The sequence below is a fragment of the Oncorhynchus mykiss genome, chromosome 6, assembly GCF_057628025.1.
Source record: "Oncorhynchus mykiss isolate SJ-2025 chromosome 6, ASM5762802v1, whole genome shotgun sequence".
Lineage (NCBI taxonomy): Eukaryota > Metazoa > Chordata > Actinopteri > Salmoniformes > Salmonidae > Oncorhynchus > Oncorhynchus mykiss.
The window spans coordinates 63,666,082-63,684,970 of record NC_143027.1 but is presented as its reverse complement, the minus strand read 5'-3'; the positions used below and the strand labels follow the sequence as shown (position 1 = coordinate 63,684,970).

At 48.1% G+C, this 18,889-nt stretch overlaps 1 protein-coding gene across 1 annotated transcript in view; it reads left to right on the top strand.

The window, feature by feature from the left end:
* Positions 1-18,889, top strand: part of igdcc3 (immunoglobulin superfamily, DCC subclass, member 3) — a 112,864-nt gene that overhangs the window by 88,538 nt on the left and 5,437 nt on the right. Inside the window, exons 6-8 of the mRNA XM_021607201.3 lie at positions 598-756; positions 3,804-3,969; positions 16,315-16,562. Of these exons, the coding sequence (XP_021462876.2) occupies positions 598-756; positions 3,804-3,969; positions 16,315-16,562 (573 nt within the window). The remainder of the gene's footprint in view (positions 1-597; positions 757-3,803; positions 3,970-16,314; positions 16,563-18,889) is intronic.

Below are 18,889 nucleotides of genomic sequence, written 5' to 3'. Positions count from 1 at the left end.
GTGGGAAGGACGGGGCTGGGGAGGTATAACAGACTCCCTCACACACACATACAATCACACACACTAACACACAATGGAGTCATGGCAACATAGTTCCTCTGCGTGACTGGCTGTGTCGGCGTGGCCCATGGCCCTCGCCCAATACACTCGCCTCGTTTGCCACCTTTGTACTGAATATGGTGATTCCCACAAGACGTGCTCTGTCATACTTGTAAGAACTGCTCTGATATTTACTGTGAAATGTGTTTCGCAGCACTATGGGGCGAACTAAAATAGCATCTCCTCTTCTCCAGCGTTTAATCCTTTGATGTACATTATAGTATGTTTAATCAATCATTTATCTCCCTTGGTATTTTTATAGCCTTTTTTATAGCCTTTTTGTGTATATTTAAAGGGCATATTTTTTTATATTCTAAACTAACTCAGCTAATTTGCTATCTCACTCCTCTCCTCCTCTCTCTCTCTCTCTCTCGCTCTCTTTATTTCTATCCCTTCCCTCATTTAATCTCCTCTCCTATTCCCTACTCGCCTCCCCTCCCTTCCTCCTCTCCTCTTCTCTTTTCTCCTCCTCTCCTCTACTCTCTCCTCTCTCCTCAGATGGCCGTCCGATAGGTGTGGAGGGCATCCAAGTGCTGGGTACAGGGAACCTGATGATCACAGATGTCGGGGTCCAGCACTCTGGCGTCTACGTCTGCGCTGCCAACAAACCAGGGACCCGTGTACGCAGAACCGCTCAGGGACGTCTGGTGGTCCAAGGTGAGCCTTTACACACACACTCAGTATGGTGTGTGTGCGTGTGTGTGTGTGTGTGTGTGTGTGTGTGTCAGTGGAGGCTGGTGGGAGGAGCTATAAGAGGACGGGCTCATTGTAATGGCTGGAATGGTACTATTGGGACGGAGTTAAATGTGCGGTTTCCATATGTTTAATGTGTTTGATATCATTCCATTTATTCCATTCCAGCCATTACAACGAGCCTGTCCTCCTATAGCTCCTCCCTCCAGCCTCCGCTGGTGTGTGTGTGTGTGTGTGTGTGTGTGTGTGATTTTGAATGGAAATACATTTTAGGTCCCCACAAGGTTAGTAAAATAAATGTGTGTGTGTGTGTCTCATTCGTTGTGTGATTTTCTTACTCATATTTGACCAATTGGAGGTGGTTAGTAGTGCGGGTAGGGCCTTCCGACCAAGCAGGAAGCATTCAGCGTGTGCCTCACATGCTTATCAGCCAAAGGGCCCTGCCCTTGGCCCCAGCCAATAGCAATACTGCTCCCAGTCAGTATTTCATTTAATCTTCCTGTCCATTGTTAGACAAGGCCCTGAAATTATGTGTCAATGTCTATGGTTTCTTTATCAATCAGTGAAGACTAGAAAGCGCCCTCAGCTAATGATCTGATGCGATATACAATACATGTGTTTTATGATAAGAAACGAAAAGGCTAAAGCCTTGCTGTGGACACAGCCTTCAAGCAGCATTGCTTCATATTCTCATGGCAGCAGTGGGTGTATTTCACAGTCGGGAACCATATGACTGACTGACTGACTGACTTGCTATGAGAGGGTTGTTATGGTGATAAGGCCTCAGTGACTGTATAGAGTAGCAGCAAACAGGTGACTCCCTCCCGCCGTCCGGCCTGCTGTTTTGATCAGAGTAAGGTAGGCTGTTTCTTAAGAGAATTGATGTGATCTTCCTGGCCAGATGGTTGGCACAGCGGCCCTCTGCTCACTGCACTACCCTTCATTTACCTCAGAGTGAGAAACTGAGGGGAGAGAGAGAGAAATGGAAAAAGAGAGAGTAGGGAGAGAGAGAGAAGAAAGAAGAGAGAGTGGGAGAGATTAGGGGGAGAGAGAGAGAGAGAGGGAAGAAGTGAGATTGGGGGAAGAGAGTAATAGAGAGTAGGGAGAGAGAGAGAGGAGGGGATTGAAAGAGGGAGAGAGAAAGATAGAGAGGGAATGGGGAAAGAGTGCTGATCAGACCCACACCACAATTGCACATCAATACTCTCCCTGACCCACCATCCCCCCGACTCCCTCCAGCCCTTCCCTCCAGGCCCTACTCACATACACATAGCCTCTATAGAGCAAACAGAGAGAGATGGAGAGAGAGAGAGAGAGAGAGAGAGAGCGATAAAAAGGGACACAGAAAGAGAAAGAGAAAGAGATGAAGGTGGAGATGGAGAGATGAAAAGTGAGATGGAGGGAGAGATGGACAGGAGGATAAAGCCAACCTAATCCTCATCATACCACAGTGCCTAGAACGGTGTGAATTTCAGGTCCCGACACTTTTACTAACAGGGTGACACACAGTATAGAGATAGCTGAGATTAGAAAACCATCATAACACCTCTTCTCTTAAGATGAGAAAAGGAAAAGATAGAGGATGCTAAATAACTAGAACTAGAAAGGGGAGGTTTTGTTTACAGGAAGATAGTATAGATAGAGGATGCTAAATAACTAGAACTGGAAAGGGCAGGGTTTGTTTACAGGAAGATAGTATAGATAGAGGATGCTAAATAACTAGAACTGGAAAGGGCAGGGTTTGTTTACAGGAAGATAGTATAGATAGAGGATGCTAAATAACTAGAACTAGAAAGGGGAGGGTTTGTTTACAGGAAGATAGTATAGATAGAGGATGCTAAATAACTAGAACTAGAAAGGGCAGGGTTTGTTTACAGGAAGATAGTATAGATAGAGGATGCTAAATAACTAGAACTGGAAAGGGCAGGGTTTGTTTACAGGAAGATAGTATAGATAGAAATATTAGAACCAGAAGGATAGCTGACAGACAAATAAACCTGCTAATGTGAGAGTGGAAAGGAAAATAGTTGCTGATTGTGGGAATGATCTCGTTGTAAATTACGACTAGATGATCCATAATTGCAGTCTTAATTGTCTTCCCACTCACTAGGAAGTTATTAGGAAAATAACTCAAGTCATCTTATCATAAATGACAATATTGATGTGGCTTATAATACGGGTAGCTATGAATAATGAGGGGAGATAAGTACCCCAACAGAAATACCAACCAACAGCTCGGATCAGATCCGGGAGGAGCGTAATCACAAATTTGAGGCGAAACTAAACACTGTTTAATTAAGAGGTAATAGAGATTTGCATTACCTGTACCTCTGTGTCAATTAGCGCAAACGGAGCATGGCTCATAGCTCAAAGAGAGGAGGGAAAGAATGACTCCTAGGGAGGGAGGGAGGGAGGGAGGGAGGGAGGGAGGGAGGGAGGGAGGGAGGGATCATTGGCTGGAGGCTGAAGGTCAGTAGTTGTGTAGTGTGCCATACTGAAAGACTTTCGGGGGAAAGATACTGTATCTGCACTGCATTGCCTTTTACTCAGTTTGTGTTCTATAATAGGTAGTCTGCGTTTGTGAATAGATTCCCTGTTCCCTCTCCTCCTCCTTTTGTGTTCCCAGATCTTCTTCTCAGTTCTGATAACGTTAATCTGATCCACAGCTAATAATTGTTTTGCCAGACCCCCCCCCCACACACACACACACACACACACACAATCTAATTCTGATGAATGTGATTAGGCTGGATTAAGCCCAGGATAATATGCCTTCATTCCTCTCTCCTCTTTTCCTTCCCTCTAGAAGGCTCTGGGAGCTTCCTGCTTTTTCAATATACCTTGGTAGCTTCTGTTTTCAAACCACTAGTGAGAAAACATAGTTGTTGTGCAGCATAGTATGGGGAATGAGAAAGGCCCTGTCAGCAAGTTACTGTATCTATGTAGCAAGGCACTTTATATTCAGTTAGTAAGTAGCCCACTATCTGTCTTTCCTCTGCGTCTGCCCACAGCCCCAGCAGAGTTTGTGCAGCCTCCCCAGTCCATCTCCCGGCCGGTGGGCACCACTGCTATCTTCACCTGCCAGGCGCAGGGTGACCCTGTGCCAAAGCTCACCTGGCTGAAGAACGGCCAGATCCTGGAGCCTGGAGGGCACGTCAAACTCAGGAACAACAACACGTGAGTTAAGTGTGTTCTATTGAATTGTGTGCTGAAAGCAACAGGGACTGTACTCATTCTGTATGGTAATAACACTATATCCATTCATGCATGCAGCCATCCATCCACTGTAACAAAGCTACATGCCGTATGTGCATGGCTGGCAGTGTCATCGGCGTAATCAAACGCTCCATTATTTCTGAGCTGATCTACTGCACTAATGAAACAGCTGGCCAAGATGTCTGCCAAGAGATACACTGACTTGTCACAGCTCCATTTAAAACATTACATTACGAGGGTATCTATCGAATCACTGCTGGACCGGCTCCCAAGGCTGTCCGGTGGAATTTCCAGGAACAGAACAGAAGGGCCGGCCAGTGTATTGTGTCATTTAACATTCTCCATATGAGAGATTATGAGGCCAGGTTACTGTGTTTGGTGTTGTGTTGGGCGGGCGGGCGGGTTGGGGCAGGCAGGGAGAGACGGGAGGGTTGTAATGAGCCTGGGACTGGCCTCGCTCCAGGTCTAGGAGAGTGGCTCTGTGTCGTGACAATGATTCAAGTCTGCTGCTGTATTTGGAGCTTTGCTGTTTTATTGTCCTGAGTGGTTGTCACCACCGGTGTTTCCCCAGAACTGTTAAACACGGAGCCAGACAGCCTGGTGGCCGGTGTCAGAATGCTTCCCATTCAGGTCAAAGAGTAGACTCCAAACATAGCTAGGAGTTATAGCTCGGTAATATGGTTCTCCTGAATTTGGTGCGCATACTGTTCAAGGTATTTCGTCAATGTCCTGCATGTGTTTTGATGTTTTCCAGTTGAAGATTTCACAGCACCTAATCCCTATATGGTGCACTAGTTTTGACCAGAGCCCATAACACAAAGAATATTCCGCATGTCGTGACATATGAAGCCGACCTATATTTGTTCATGCAGACAGGGGAGATCGTATTATTCATACATTTTAACTGTCAGCCTTTGAAAGATTTATAGGTTAGATTTCTTTCTGGCTGTGGGAAATGAAAGAAGGTCTGTTCTATATACAGGTTGATTGCAGTATACATGATGAGTTCAGTGCTGTACGGACACCAGTCGTGTTTTCCAAAGTGAGAATCCATCTGTGTGTGTTAATATTTATAAATGCAACGGATGGTGAAGTGATTACATTACATATGCACAAGAAAATCAATAAAGTGGGACAGTGAAGTACATGTAAATGATGCAGGTGTTCCAGACCTAGTGGTACATGGGGAGAGAGAGGCCGAGGCACTACCATCACTCAGACACACTGCTCCCCTCTAACAGTCACAGAGATAGAGAAAGAGAGAGGGCCAGGCAGAGGTGAGGAGGAGCGAGGGGCAGAGCGAGACAGAGAGGGGGGGGGGGGGGCAAACAGCGAGAAAGAGAGAGGGCCAGGCAGAGGTGAAGAGGAGCGAGGGGCAGAGAGAGACAGAGAGGGGGGGGGGGGGGCAGACAGCGAGAGAGAGAGAGAGAGAGGGCCAGGCAGAGGTGAAGAGGAGCGAGGGGCAGAGAGAGACAGAGAGGGGGGGGGGGGGTGAGACAGTGAGAGAGAGAGAGAGGGCCAGGCAGAGGTGAAGAGGAGCGAGGGGCAGAGAGAGACAGAGAGGGGGGGGTGAGACAGCGAGAGAGAGAGAGGGGGCCAGGCAGAGGTGAAGAGGAGCGAGGGGCAGAGAGAGACAGAGAGGGGGGGGGGGGTGAGACAGCGAGAGAGAGAGAGAGGGCCAGGCAGAGGTGAAGAGGAGCGAGGGGCAGAGAGAGACAGAGAGGGGGGGGGGGGGGGGTGAGACAGTGAGAGAGAGAGAGAGGGCCAGGCAGAGGTGAAGAGGAGCGAGGGGCAGAGAGAGACAGAGAGGGGGGGGGGGGGGGTGAGACAGCGAGAGAGAGAGGGCCAGGCAGAGGTGAAGAGGAGCGAGGGGCAGAGAGAGACAGAGAGGGGGGGGGCAGACAGCGAGAAAGAGAGGGGGCCAGGCAGAGGTAAAGAGGAGCGAGGGGCAGAGAGAGACAGAGGAGGGGGGCAGACAGCGAGAGAGAGAGAGGGCCAGGCAGAGGTGAAGAGGAGCGAGGGGCAGAGAGAGAGGGGGGGGTAGACAGCGAGAGAGAGGGAGAGAGAGAGAGAGGGGTGGGGCAGACAGCAAGAGAGAGAGAGAGGGCCAGGCAGAGGTGAAGAGGAGCGAGGGGCAGAGAGAGAGAGGGAGAGAGAGAGAGAGAGAGGGCCAGGCAGAGGTGAGGAGGAGCGAGGGGCAGAGAGAGAGGGTGGGGGTAGACAGCGAGAGAGAGAGAGAGGGGGGTGGGGCAGACAGCGACAGAGAGAGAGAGGGCCAGGCAGAGGTGAAGAGGAGCGAGGGGCAGAGAGAGAGAGAGAGAGGGAGAGAGAGAGAGAGAGAGGGCCAGGCAGAGGTGAGGAGGAGCGAGGGGCAGAGAGAGAGGGTGGGGGTAGACAGCGAGAGAGAGAGAGAGGGGGGTGGGGCAGACAGCGACAGAGAGAGAGAGGGCCAGGCAGAGGTGAAGAGGAGCGAGGGTGAGAGGGGGGGTTAGACAGCGAGAGAGAGGGAGAGAGAGAGAGAGAGTGGGAGAGCACATTAGGCGCTGGAGTTGGATGGCGGAAGCAGACTGTGTTGTAGGGAAAGAGTGATGGAGAGAGAGGGAGGGAGAGAAAGAGATGGAGAGGGGTTAGAGGGCAGCCTAGTGATAGACCTCCACCTGACACTGCTCTGCATCTCTCTCTGGAGCCTCTCATGCATCACACCCACTACGCTGGGACTGGTTAAGTATGAAGGCCAGAGTTCCAGCACCACCATTAGCTAATTGGCTCATAAACTGAGGTAGCCGAAATGTAGCCATTTATGGAACATAACTTTACGTGGCATCCTAACTTACTTAGTAGGACTACAGTAAGTGCTGAGTTTGACTGTTGTGCGGTAAGTGTTTGGGTAGGAGGCTGGTAGCTTATCTCATTGCTATTCTGATACATTCCTACAGCTCATCGTACGTCTCCATCTGGTGCGCTACAGTATTAGTTCTACAGAACAGTCTTTGTCAAGGAACTCAGTCTCTTGGTTGGGCGAGCAATGCAAGCCCAGTTCAAGCCCAGTTCAAGCCCAGTTCCAGCCCATTTCAAGCCCAGTTCAAGGCCAGTTCAAGCCCAGTTCCAGCCCAGTTCCAGCCCAGTTCAAGCCCAAGTAGCCCTTATTTTCTGTTGTCGTCACAGCAGATCCTGCTGTTTTCCATTCCTATGGAGGAGTGAATGAAAGGATAGACAACCACATTCAGCAGGCCCCAGTCTTCCCTACAGGTGCAAGGCAGAGGTAATGATATGCCCCTACAGCTCACTGTTTCTGCTGTTATATAGAAAGCTTGTATCTAATATTGGAGTCCTGCCTCTGTGCAAGATTACCTAGCAGTGTGATTTTAATTAGAATGTTCCCAGCGGTGTGTGTGTGTGTGTGTGTGTGTGTGTGTGTGTGTGTGTGTGTGTGTGTGTGTGTGTGTGTGTGTGTGTGCATGTGTGGGCAACGGGAGGCAGGCTATCAGCGTGTCACCCACTACTTTGCAGTGTGAGCTGGAGGCAGTATGAATTTTGAAAACATATACTTCATTGTTTGAAACCTGAACGTTCTACTTCATATTATGAGCCATGTCTTGCCTTGCTTCAAAGTAGCCTAGTTAAAATCCAACCATAGAAACGTGGAGGCAATTATTTTAGAAAGACTTCCTGATGCCATTAACCAGCATTTCTCTGCTGTTTATTGGTTTTCATATCAGCTTTCTTTCGCTGTCCAGAACCCAAAGGCACAATCCTGGTCATATTAGCACCTCATCCTAGTTGTTGCTAATAGATTCCTCCTCTATGTTTCTAACTGAGATTTTCATCTCGGTCACATATGGAAACGCTCTCATCAGGTGAACTGTTTAGAATGGTGTTTTCCCACAAATTGCATTTTGGCAAATATTTTATTGGCTGCTTCCTTACAGGAGTTCTGTTCAGATGAATTACCATCATCTAAATGTGATGTCTGTCATTCTGAGCACTGTGGACACCGATGGGTTACGCAGCCAATGCATATGGGTCCGGCAAATGAATGTTGTCCGATGCCAGATTTTCCTAACTGAAAGGGACAACACTAGAGATATATGCACATACATATATGCACACATATGCGTATTGTTCCCTACAGGATTGTCTCATGCTGTAGACCTGCCAGAGAGGATAGGATAAGAAAGCAAGGGGATCGATTGTGTATTTTACTCACATGCATGCATGCACACACATTAATCAAGGAAGCACACACACACGCACACACACGTTCACATGCATACATACACACACATATCAAACATGCCAGTTCTCCCGTGCATTGCCCTTTAGACTGTCTCCCTGCAGCACGCTGTATCCAATTACACACTGTACCCAATTACACACTGTGACAGTCTGACAGGTGTGAACTCTGTGTGAGCTAAAATGGTGTCACAATAAATTCAGATTGGCAGCTAATGCAAATATAACAGTAGGATTATATTGTTTTGACGATGGACTTACTTTGTGTGTGTGTGTGTGTGTGTGTGTGTGTGTGTGTGTGTGTGTGTGTGTGTGTGTGTGTGTGTGTGTGTGTGTGTGTGTGTGTGTGTGCTGGATGTTGGTTGGTTGACTTAGAAGGGCAGAGAGTTTATGTTCTTCTCACGCAGGGCACTGAGGGGTGGTCACGGGCTGTTCAGTAAACATGAAACACCATTACCCCAGTAATGAAAATGCCTGGCTGACCGCCATTAGAATCATGGCCTCAGAATGTGCTGCCCTGGCTGCTTTCAGGGGAGTACGACACTTATGAAAGGACTGTTAATAGGAATATCTAAACCAGCCTGGCCCGCCCATGACATAGTCAGGATAATCTGAACCAGTATGCTCTCACTAATCTGCACCATCGAGAGCATCCTGACAGGTTGCATCACTGCCTGGTAATGCAACTGCTCGGCCTCGGACAGCAAGGCACTACAGAGGGTAGTGCGTACGGCCCAGTACATCACCGGGGCCAAGCGTCCTGCCATCCAGGACCTCTATACCAGGCGGTGTCAGAGGAAGGCCCTACAAAATTTAGAAGACTCCGGCTACGCTAGTCATAGACTGTTCTCTCTGCTACCGCACAGCAAGCAGTACCGAAGCGCCAAGTCTTGGTCCAAAAGGCTTCTAAACAGCTTCTACCCCCAAGCCATAAACTCCTGAACATCTAATCAAATGGCTACCCAGACTATTTACACTGCAAAGTAACAGAGTTCCTGGGTAGAATATCAGCCTAGTATATGTTGTAGAAATGGCATGATTTGTGGAATAGTTTTGACAGGTGAGAATTGACTCTAAACTGACTAATCTTATCCTATGTTTTTATGGGGAATGAAGACTTCTATGATTTATTTGTGTGAGTAAGTTTTAGTGAAGAGATGTGTCCTACTCCCTCTAGGAATATTCCACTGGGCTGCATTTTTTGTTGTTGTGTATCTGAACCTATTAAAAGGAAATCTGTTTTCCTTCTGTGGAAGCCCTGTCTTGTTATTCCAGCGAGCTGGGACCTGGGCATTGGCCTTGACCTCTAACCCTGCAATCAGTCATTTCCGTGGGCCTTCTGTGAGCTAGAGACAGCTCATCGCTACTCCCTCTTCAAAGCCCCTGCTCTCCCCCTCCCCTCTCCCCCTGTTCCCTCCTTTCTTCCCTTTTTTCAATATATCCCTCTCTCTAGTTTTGAGTAGTGAGAACTGGAATGGCCACCCCTTGCCTTTCACAGGCCTTTGTTCAGTGACAACATTGCAAACACACGGCCACAGTGGCTGAGTAACAGAACCCTCCCACGCCCCCAGCCCACTTAGTCCAGTGAGCCCACACAGATCCCTAGCCCCAGCCCAGTGAGCCAACCCTAGCCCCAGCGCAGTGAGTCAACCCTAGCCCCAGCCCAGTGAGCCCACCCTAGCCCCAGCCCAGTAAGTCCACCCTAGCCCAGCCCCAGCCCAGTGAGCCAACCCTAGCCCCAGCCCAGTGAGCCCACACAGCTCCCTAGCCCCAGCCCAGTGAGCCCACACAGCCCCTAGCCCCAGCCCAGTGAGCCCACACAGCTCCCTAGCCCCAGCCCAGTGAGCCCATCCAGCTCCCTAGCCCCAGCCCAGTGAGCCCATCCAGCTCCCTAGCCCCAGCCCAGTGAGCCCATCCAGCTCCCTAGCCCCAGCCCAGTGAGCCCATCCAGCTCCCTAGCCCCAGCCCAGTGAGCCCACACAGCTCCCCAGCCCCAGCCCAGTGAGCCCACACAGCTCCCCAGCCCCAGCCCAGTGAGCCCACCCAGCTCCCCAGCCCCAGCCCAGTGAGCCCACACAGCTCCCCAGCCCCAGCCCAGTGAGCCCACACAGCTCCCCAGCCCCAACCCAGTGAGCCCATCCAGCTCCCCAGCCCCAACCCAGTGAGCCCATCCAGCTCCCCAGCCCCAACCCAGTGAGCCCATCCAGCTCCAGCCCCTTCACCCAGCCTAGGGGGGGATCCATTAATCGATGAAGTGGCCTTGAACTGATGAGTAAATGATGCTGTCAACCTGCCGGTCTGCCATGACAGCAAGACCAGGCAGATGGCCCAACCACAGATCTTTTCTTCCCAACTTACACACACTTTGCCCAAAACACTGACTCACACTCTATCTTTCTGTTTCTAAGATGCTCTCTCTCCCCCCCCCCCCCCCCCTTTATCAGGAATGGTTTTCTCTCACTCTCTTTCTGGCATGCTCTCTCTCTCCTTTTCTCTCTTTTTCTCAGTCTCTCTCTCTCCTTTTCTCTCTTTTTCTCAGTCTCTCTCTCTCCTTTTCTCTCTTTTTCTCAGTCTCTCTCTCTCCTTTTCTCTCTTTTTCTCAGTGTCTCTCTCTCCTTTTCTCTCTTTTTCTCAGTGTCTCTCTCTCGCACTTCAAAGCCTCTATGTGTTGGTTGTCCTCCTGTGTGATGCTATTGTTCCTCTGACTGCAGTAGCTATAGTTTCTTTCTATAACCAGTCAAAGACTCTGTGTGATCTGCCAGATGATTGACACAATCCTAGAGAGCAGCAGCATCCGGTTTCTCAGTCTGCCTGGCAGCCCAATGGTTGCTAGTCAGAGCTGCTGAAGAGGGTACAGCACAGGAGTCACGTTATAAGTCTGGTCAGACCCATCCAACCTCAAAGCACAAGGTGCTCAACTCTGTTTTCTTGCATCGAGGTCGGGGTTGCGTTTTGATAACTGGTTGTGGGATTTTCTAGCAACAGCACTGAGCCACCATCATTCGATTCTAGTAAAAAATGTAATTCAAATAAAATGTAATGACATTTTATTGGTCGGGTACACATATTTTGCAGATGCTACAGCGGGTGTAGCGAAATGCTTATGTTCCTAGCGTCAACAGTGCAGTAGTAACTAACAATACAAAACAACACAGGTAAATCCTAAAAATTCAAAGAAAGGAATTAATAAATTAATAAATATTAGAACGAGCAATGTCGGAGTCTGGAATCTAATATACAGTTGAAGTCAGAAGTTTACATACACTTAGGTTGGAGTCATTAAAACTTGTTTTTCAATCACTCCACAAATGTCTTGTTAACAAACTATAGTTTTGGCAAGTCGGTTAGAACATCTACTTTGTGCATGACACAAGTCATTTTTCCAACAATTTTTTACAGACAGATTATTTCACTAATAATTCACTGTATCTCAATTCCAGTGGGTCAGAAGTTTACATACACTAAGTTGACGGTGTCTTTAAATAGCTTGGAAAATTCCAGAAAATGATGTCATGGCTTTAGAAGCTTCTGATAGGCTAATTAACATAATTTGAATCAATTGGTGGTGTACCTGTGGGTTTTTCAAGGCCTACCTTCAAACTCAGTGCCTCTTTGCTTGACATCATGGGAAAATCAGAAGAAATCAGCCAAGAAATCAGAAAAAAAATTGTAGACCTGATTGCAGTCTGGTTCATCATTGAAAGCAATTTCCAAATGCCTGAAGGTACCACGTTCATCTGTACAAACAATAGTACGCAAGTATAAACACCATGGGACCACGCAGCTGTCATACCACTATATCCACAGTAAAACAGGTCCTATATCGACATAACCTGAAAGGCCGCTCAGCAAGGAAGAAGCCACTGCTCCTAAACCGCCATAAAAAAAAGCCAGACTACGGTTTGCAACTGCACATGGGGACAAAGATCATACTTTTTGGAGAAATGTCCTCTGGTCTGATGAAACAAAAATGGCCATAATGACCATCATTATGTTGTGGAGGAAAAAGAGGGAGGCTTGCAAGTTGAAGATCACCTTCCCAACCGTGAAGCACGAAGGTGGCAGCATCATGTTGTGGGGGTGCTTTGCTGCAGGAGGGACTGGTGTACTTCACAAAATAGATGGCATCATGAGGGAGGAAAATGATGTGGATATATTGAAGCAACATCTCAATACATCGGTCAGGAAGTTAAAGGTTGGTCGCAAATGGGTCTTCCAAATGGACAATGACCCCAAGCATACTTCACAAGTTGTGGCAAAATGGCCTAAGGACAACAAAGTCAATGTATTGGAGTGGCCATCACAAAGCCCTGACCTCAATCATATAGAAAATAAGTGGGCAGAACTGAAAAAGCTTGTGCGAGCAAGGAGGCTTATAAGCCTGACTCAGTTACACCAGCTCTGTCAGGAGGAATGAGAAAAAAATGCATTCAACTTATTGTGGGAAGCTTGTGGAAGGCTACCCAAAACGTTTGACCCAAGTTAAACAATTTAAAGGCAATGCTCCAAATACTAATTGAGTGTATGTAAACTTCTGACCCACTGGGAATGTGATGAAAGAAATAAAGGCTGAAATAAATCATTCTCTCTACTATTATTCTGACATTTCACATTCTTAAAATAAAGTGGTGATCTTAACTGACCTAAGACAGGATTTTTTTACTGGGATTATATGTCAGGAATTGTGAAAAACTGAGTTTAAATGTATTTGGCCAAGGTGTATGTAAACCTCTGACTTCAACTGTATATGTACAGTGTGATGGTGTCTATAGACATTATGTGCAGTATATGAATAGAAAATGTGTGTACAGCAGTAGTTATATTAGCCTTGATTAGAATATAGTATATACTGTACATATGAAGAGGGTAAAACATTATATTCTGAAAACGCTTAGCTGTACTTGTGTTTGTCCTATACAATTGCGGTCCTTCACGGATTGCTGAAATTCATACTTTTAATAAAAACGTTTAGCGAATACAACCACCTACTTTTTCCTCATTGCTCGAATGTAAGTCGAGGTTCAATTGGGTCCGTGCTAACCGGGATTCTTGGGACGTAGTTTCTCTAATGTCCGGTAAATTTAAATGTTGGCGGTCAAATTTCCAGCACCACCTTTTCCAAACGGAAACCCAGGTGTGTGTGTATGTAAACTGGGAGAGAGAACAGTGTTGGGGAACTACAGGGCCAGGGGGCTGCTGCCGGATTGTCTGAAATATGCAGTGCCTTGTGAAATTTCCCAGAATCCCCTTCCTGCTCTGATCTGTTCAGGCCAGGCTGACGTTCAGTAGTTCCTCCCTTGGGGCCTCTTTGGTGTGTGTCTGTGGCGTCTGGTCAGGTTGCCTGGCTGAAAACACTCCATCCATCCCTCACTTGAAAGGCTGTCAGAAATGTGACGACTGAGGGCGCTCGACTGCTGCCACCTGAGAGGTCAAAGGTGAGATTGGCCTGGAGAAGAAGAAGGAAGGTGTGCCTCAGCAGGGTTTTGACTAATAAGGCTTTTCTCAGACAACTTATGCAGCAGGTTAGGAAAATGTATGTAGCAGGTTAGGAGAATCAGGTTAAGGTGGGGCAAAGGGTTATGGTTAGGGTGAGCTAAAATAAATATTTTTTTAAATGAAAGGTGCATTCTTTCTAGCCATAACCCATCAGGAGGGTGAAACAGAAAGCCTTTTCCGTCCTAATAAATAACTAGACAGGCCTGGTGAGATTCATTCCACCTGGCAGACCCTGGGCCAACCTATCCTCTCTGGAATAATGGCTCTCCTCACAACCCAACCCTCTCTCTCTCTCTCTCTCTCTCTTTGTCTCTCTCTGTCAATCTCTCTCTACACTGAAACCAGTGGACCACTGAAGCCACTCCTTCATATAACATACATTTTTAAAAGGTAATCGAATGGTCCACTCCTCATCATACTTCATACAGTATAATGTTCATTGAACTGTAAGACCAACACCAGTCCCCTCCGCCCCTTCACTTGTGAAACGTCAGGTATATAAAGTCACTGTTCTTTACCTCAGTGATTAAACCGGACTACATTCTCCCCTCATGGTTCCTCATAGAGTACCACAATATGAGTCATAATACCCATAAAACCTAGCAGTCAAACAGGGAAATGGTTCCAATTGTTTTTCCACCATAAGTGTTTCCCATAGGGATTTTAGAAACACCTAAAATAAAGGCTGTGTTTCGTGTGAGCTTGCCCACGGATGACGTTTATATAACCATGTAAATCTCTTTCGGACAAGGGGACCTTTATCAATATATTTGCCTGTATTTACCCCCAACAAATGAAATGCGAATTAGCTGCTCATGTGGATATCATAAAGAACTACAAATACCATAATGATCTGGACAAGACTGCCAAATCGAGGCGAAGGTAAGAATCTATAGATTAAGAGATGACGTGCAGGAGCTTGCAGGGATTTGTCGTCTTGCATGACGTCTACCTTGATGCTAATTTGCCATTTCAAATCTGAGAGTAAATAGAGCTGAATATATTGATAAAAGTCACCTTGTCCGAGAGAGATTTACACAGTTATCAAAACGTCACACCAGGGTAAGCCTACATGAAACACAGCCCTTATTTTAAGTGTTTCTAAAATCCCCTAAGGGAAAAACAATTGGAAGCATTTCCTTGTTTGACCGCTAGGTTTTATGGGTATTATGACACCTCCACTGTGGGGCTTTATTGTGAGGGGTACAGTATAGGCATTTACATTTAAGTCATTTTCATCTAGTCGGCTCGGAGATTACAAACCAGCAACCCTAAATGTACACTATGATCTTGTCCTTATGCTCATGTTGTGTCCTTGAATTCCTTCAGTCTTTCCACGTCAACGACTTTGCTCATTGAATCGGAAAACCCTAAAGAACACCCACAGGTTTCTCATTCAGAGACTGCACACCTACAGCATGAACAAACTGGCCCCTGTTTCTCCCACATTTAAACGGGCTCGAGGTGCCCTGGAAAGGTAGTGAAGACGGATGTGGCCCATCTGTCTGTGTGGACACCTCCAGCCCGTTTAAACAGCTGTAGACATATCTAAGTCAACTGGAGTCAGACACACAATGATACGGAGAGAAGAGATAGATTGAAGTTCTTGTTTGAGGCCTTTCTGTAGAATAGCAGACCTAATCAGCAGGCAGGACGTGAGAAATGGATAGAATATAAGGCGTTCATTTGCAAACAATGATTGATCTTACACTCCCACCTTGAAGCTTTTCAAAAACGCACTTCTCACACCAGCTGTCGGCATCTATCCCAAAGAAATGCAATATGCTGGAGGGGTTCATTTCCATATTATGCTCCTCTGTGTTAAATCTTTTATTTTCTCATCCCCTCAGGATTAAGAGGAGAAGAGCGGATGATTATGTATTCGGCTCTAATAATACCCCCCCCCCCCCTATGCCCTCCACCCCCCACACACATCACCCCATACTACACACACACACACACACACCATCAAGTCATCCTTCAGCAACGGCAGATAGAGGGAGGAAGGAGGGATTGGAAGGGAGGCAGAGGGGAAGAAGGGTGGAGAGAGAAACATTGAAAACAGGGGAGTTAGGTGTGCACCACCACCCCCCACCTCCATCCCATCCTCCAGTAACGACTAATCCACTCCCAGCAGGATCATTCTGTAGTGACAGTGTATCTGCTTAGGATTGAGACATAAAAGAGGAGGGAACCGGCTAGTAGAAATGCCCTACTACTGGTGTACTGTAAATAAGACTTTGATTCAGATGCAACACAGACGGATTTCATACGGTATTCTATTATTTGCTTGACTGCCTGCTGTGAGAGTTTTAAACAAAGCCCTTGTCAGGTTTTGCCGGCTTTGTCTTCCTCAGAAAATGCCACCGCACGCACAATACAGTCATCTTCGAAATCAATATTCATCTCTGAGAGCTTCCTGTTTGCTTTCTCTACACTACCCAATAATATCCTAATCCTTCTCTCTGCAAACCAGAGACTCACGTCTTTCCTATGTCTCCTTTCCTCCCTCCTTCTTTACCCCTCCTTCTTCCCTCCTCCTCGGCCTCCTCTTCCTCCCTCCTCTTCTTCCTCAAGCACGCTGACCATCTATGGCATCAGTCAGGAGGACGAAGCCATCTACCAGTGCATCGCTGAGAACAGCGCCGGCTCCACCCAGGCCAGTGCCCGTCTCACCGTGCTGTGGGCAGACGGCCTGCCAGGGATGCCCAGTGTGGTGCGGGCCGAGGCCCTCTCACCCAACGCCATCCAGGTGTCCTGGAAGGAGTCTGCCCAGAACACTCAGGAGATCATCGGCTACGTGCTCCACATCCGCAGGACCACAGGTTCGTGGGTAACACCGTCTCTAACACACCACTGAAACACACAATAGTGCTCTGCCTCAGGTGAACTGGTTCACTATGGGGAGACTGGATACCGAGACATTGTAGTACATTCTCTACCATCTAGCTGTCACCTGAAAGAAAGGTGTTTTGCTTACATGCATTAGCTCTCTATGAGACGTGTGTTGTTTTACTGAGGTTATTGGGATGTCTGCCCTTAGCGTGTGGTAGTGTTGATACTGAAGGGGAGAAGAGTAGGGGAGAGGAGGAGAGAGTAGGGGAGAGGAGGAGAGAGCAGGAAAAAGCAGAAGGGAAGCTACAAAGAGGAGATAGCAGGAGAGAGGATGAAAGAGCAGGAGAGAACTGAAGAGAGGATGGGAAGGGAAGGGAAAAAATAAAAAAAGAAGAAGGAAAAGAATGAGAATGAGAAAACAGGAGACAGCAGGAGGGAGGAGAGAGCAGTAGACAGACAGCAGGAGAGAGGGGGGATGAGAGAGCAGTAGACAGACAGCAGGAGAGAGGAGGGAGGAGAGAGCAGTAGACAGACAGCAGGAGAGCGGAGAGAGCAGTAGACAGACAGCAGGAGAGAGCAGTAGACAGACAGCAGGAGAGAGCAGGAGAGAGCAGGAGACAGACAGCAGGAGAGAGGGGGGATGAGAGAGCAGTAGACAGACAGCAGGAGGGAGGAGAGAGCAGTAGACAGACAGCAGGAGAGAGGGGGGATGAGAGAGCAGTAGACAGACAGCAGGAGAGAGGAGGGAGGAGAGAGCAGTAGACAGACAGCAGGAGAGCGGAGAGAGCAGTAGACAGACAGCAGGAGAGGGCAGTAGACAGACAGCAGGAGAGAGCAGGAGACAGACAGCAGGAGAGAGGAGAGAGCAGCAGACAGACAGCAGGAGAGAGGAGAGAGCAGTAGACAGACAGCAGGAGAGAGGAGAGAGCAGCAGACAGGCAGCAGGAGAGAGGAGAGAGCAGTAGACAGACAGCAGGAGAGAGGAGAGAGCAGCAGACAGGCAGCAGGAGAGAGCAGTAGACAGACAGCAGAAGAGAGGAGAGAGCAATAGACAGACAGCAGCAGAGAGCAGGAGACAGACAGCAGGAGAGAACAGTAGACAGACAGCAGGAGAGAGCAGTAGACAGACAGCAGGAGAGAGCAGTAGACAGACAGCAGGAGAGAGGAGAGAGCAGTAGACAGACAGCAGGAGAGAGCAGTAGACAGACAGCAGGAGATAGCAGTAGACAGACAGCAGGAGAGAGCAGTAGACAGACAGCAGGAGAGAGGAGAGAGCAGTAGACAGACAGCAGGAGAGAGCAGTAGACAGACAGCAAGAGAGAGCAGTAGACAGACAGCAGGAGAGAGCAGTAGACAGACAGCAGGAGAGAGCAGCAGACAGACAGCAGGAGAGAGCAGTAGACAGACAGCAGGAGAGAGGAGAGAGCAGTAGACAGACAGCAGGAGAGAGGAGAGAGCAGCAGACAGACAGCAGGAGAGAGGAGAGAGCAGTAGACAGACAGCAGGAGAGAGCAGCAGACAGGCAGCAGGAGAGAGCTGTAGACAGACAGCAGGAGAGAGGAGAGAGCAGTAGACAGACAGCAGGAGAGAGGAGAGAGCAGCAGACAGACAGCAGGAGAGAGGAGAGAGCAGTAGACAGACAGCAGGAGAGAGGAGAGAGCATCAGACAGACAGCAGGAGAGAGGAGAGAGCAGCAGACAGACAGCAGGAGAGAGGAGAGAGCAGTAGACAGACAGCAGGAGAGAGGAGAGAGCAGTAGACAGACAGCAGGAGAGAGGAGAGAACAGCAGACAGACAGCAGGAGAGAGCAGTGAGGACGTACTGTAACAGGACACCTTTTTCTCCAGCCACGCCAGGTTGGATGGACGCTCAGCCATCCTCATCCTTCATGTAGAGGAGCCATAAAAGTGGCTTTTAATTGATAATTGAATGAGACTAAATGTGATGTTGCCATGTTAATGTTTATTTGCTGGGGGTGTGAGGTGTGTTTGGGGTGGCAATCTCCAGTGTGTGTGTGTGGTTGTTTGATTGAGTGTGTGTGTGTGTGTGTGTGTGTGTGTGTGTGTGTGTGTGTGTGTGTGTGTGTGTGTGTGTGTGTGTGTGTGTGTGTGTGTGTGTGTGTGTGTGTCTCTATCTCTATGGGTGTGTGTGCAGCAGCGAAGGAGTACATCACCCAGGCACAGCTGCTGCTCTCTCTTCTGTAGTGCTATCAGATGTATAATTAAAGGCCCCAGGGGCTAGCCTATAGGAACTGCTTTAATTACCTACCAAAGACAGGCTGCCCCAATGGGCTGAGAGCTAGAGGTAGATAGATAAT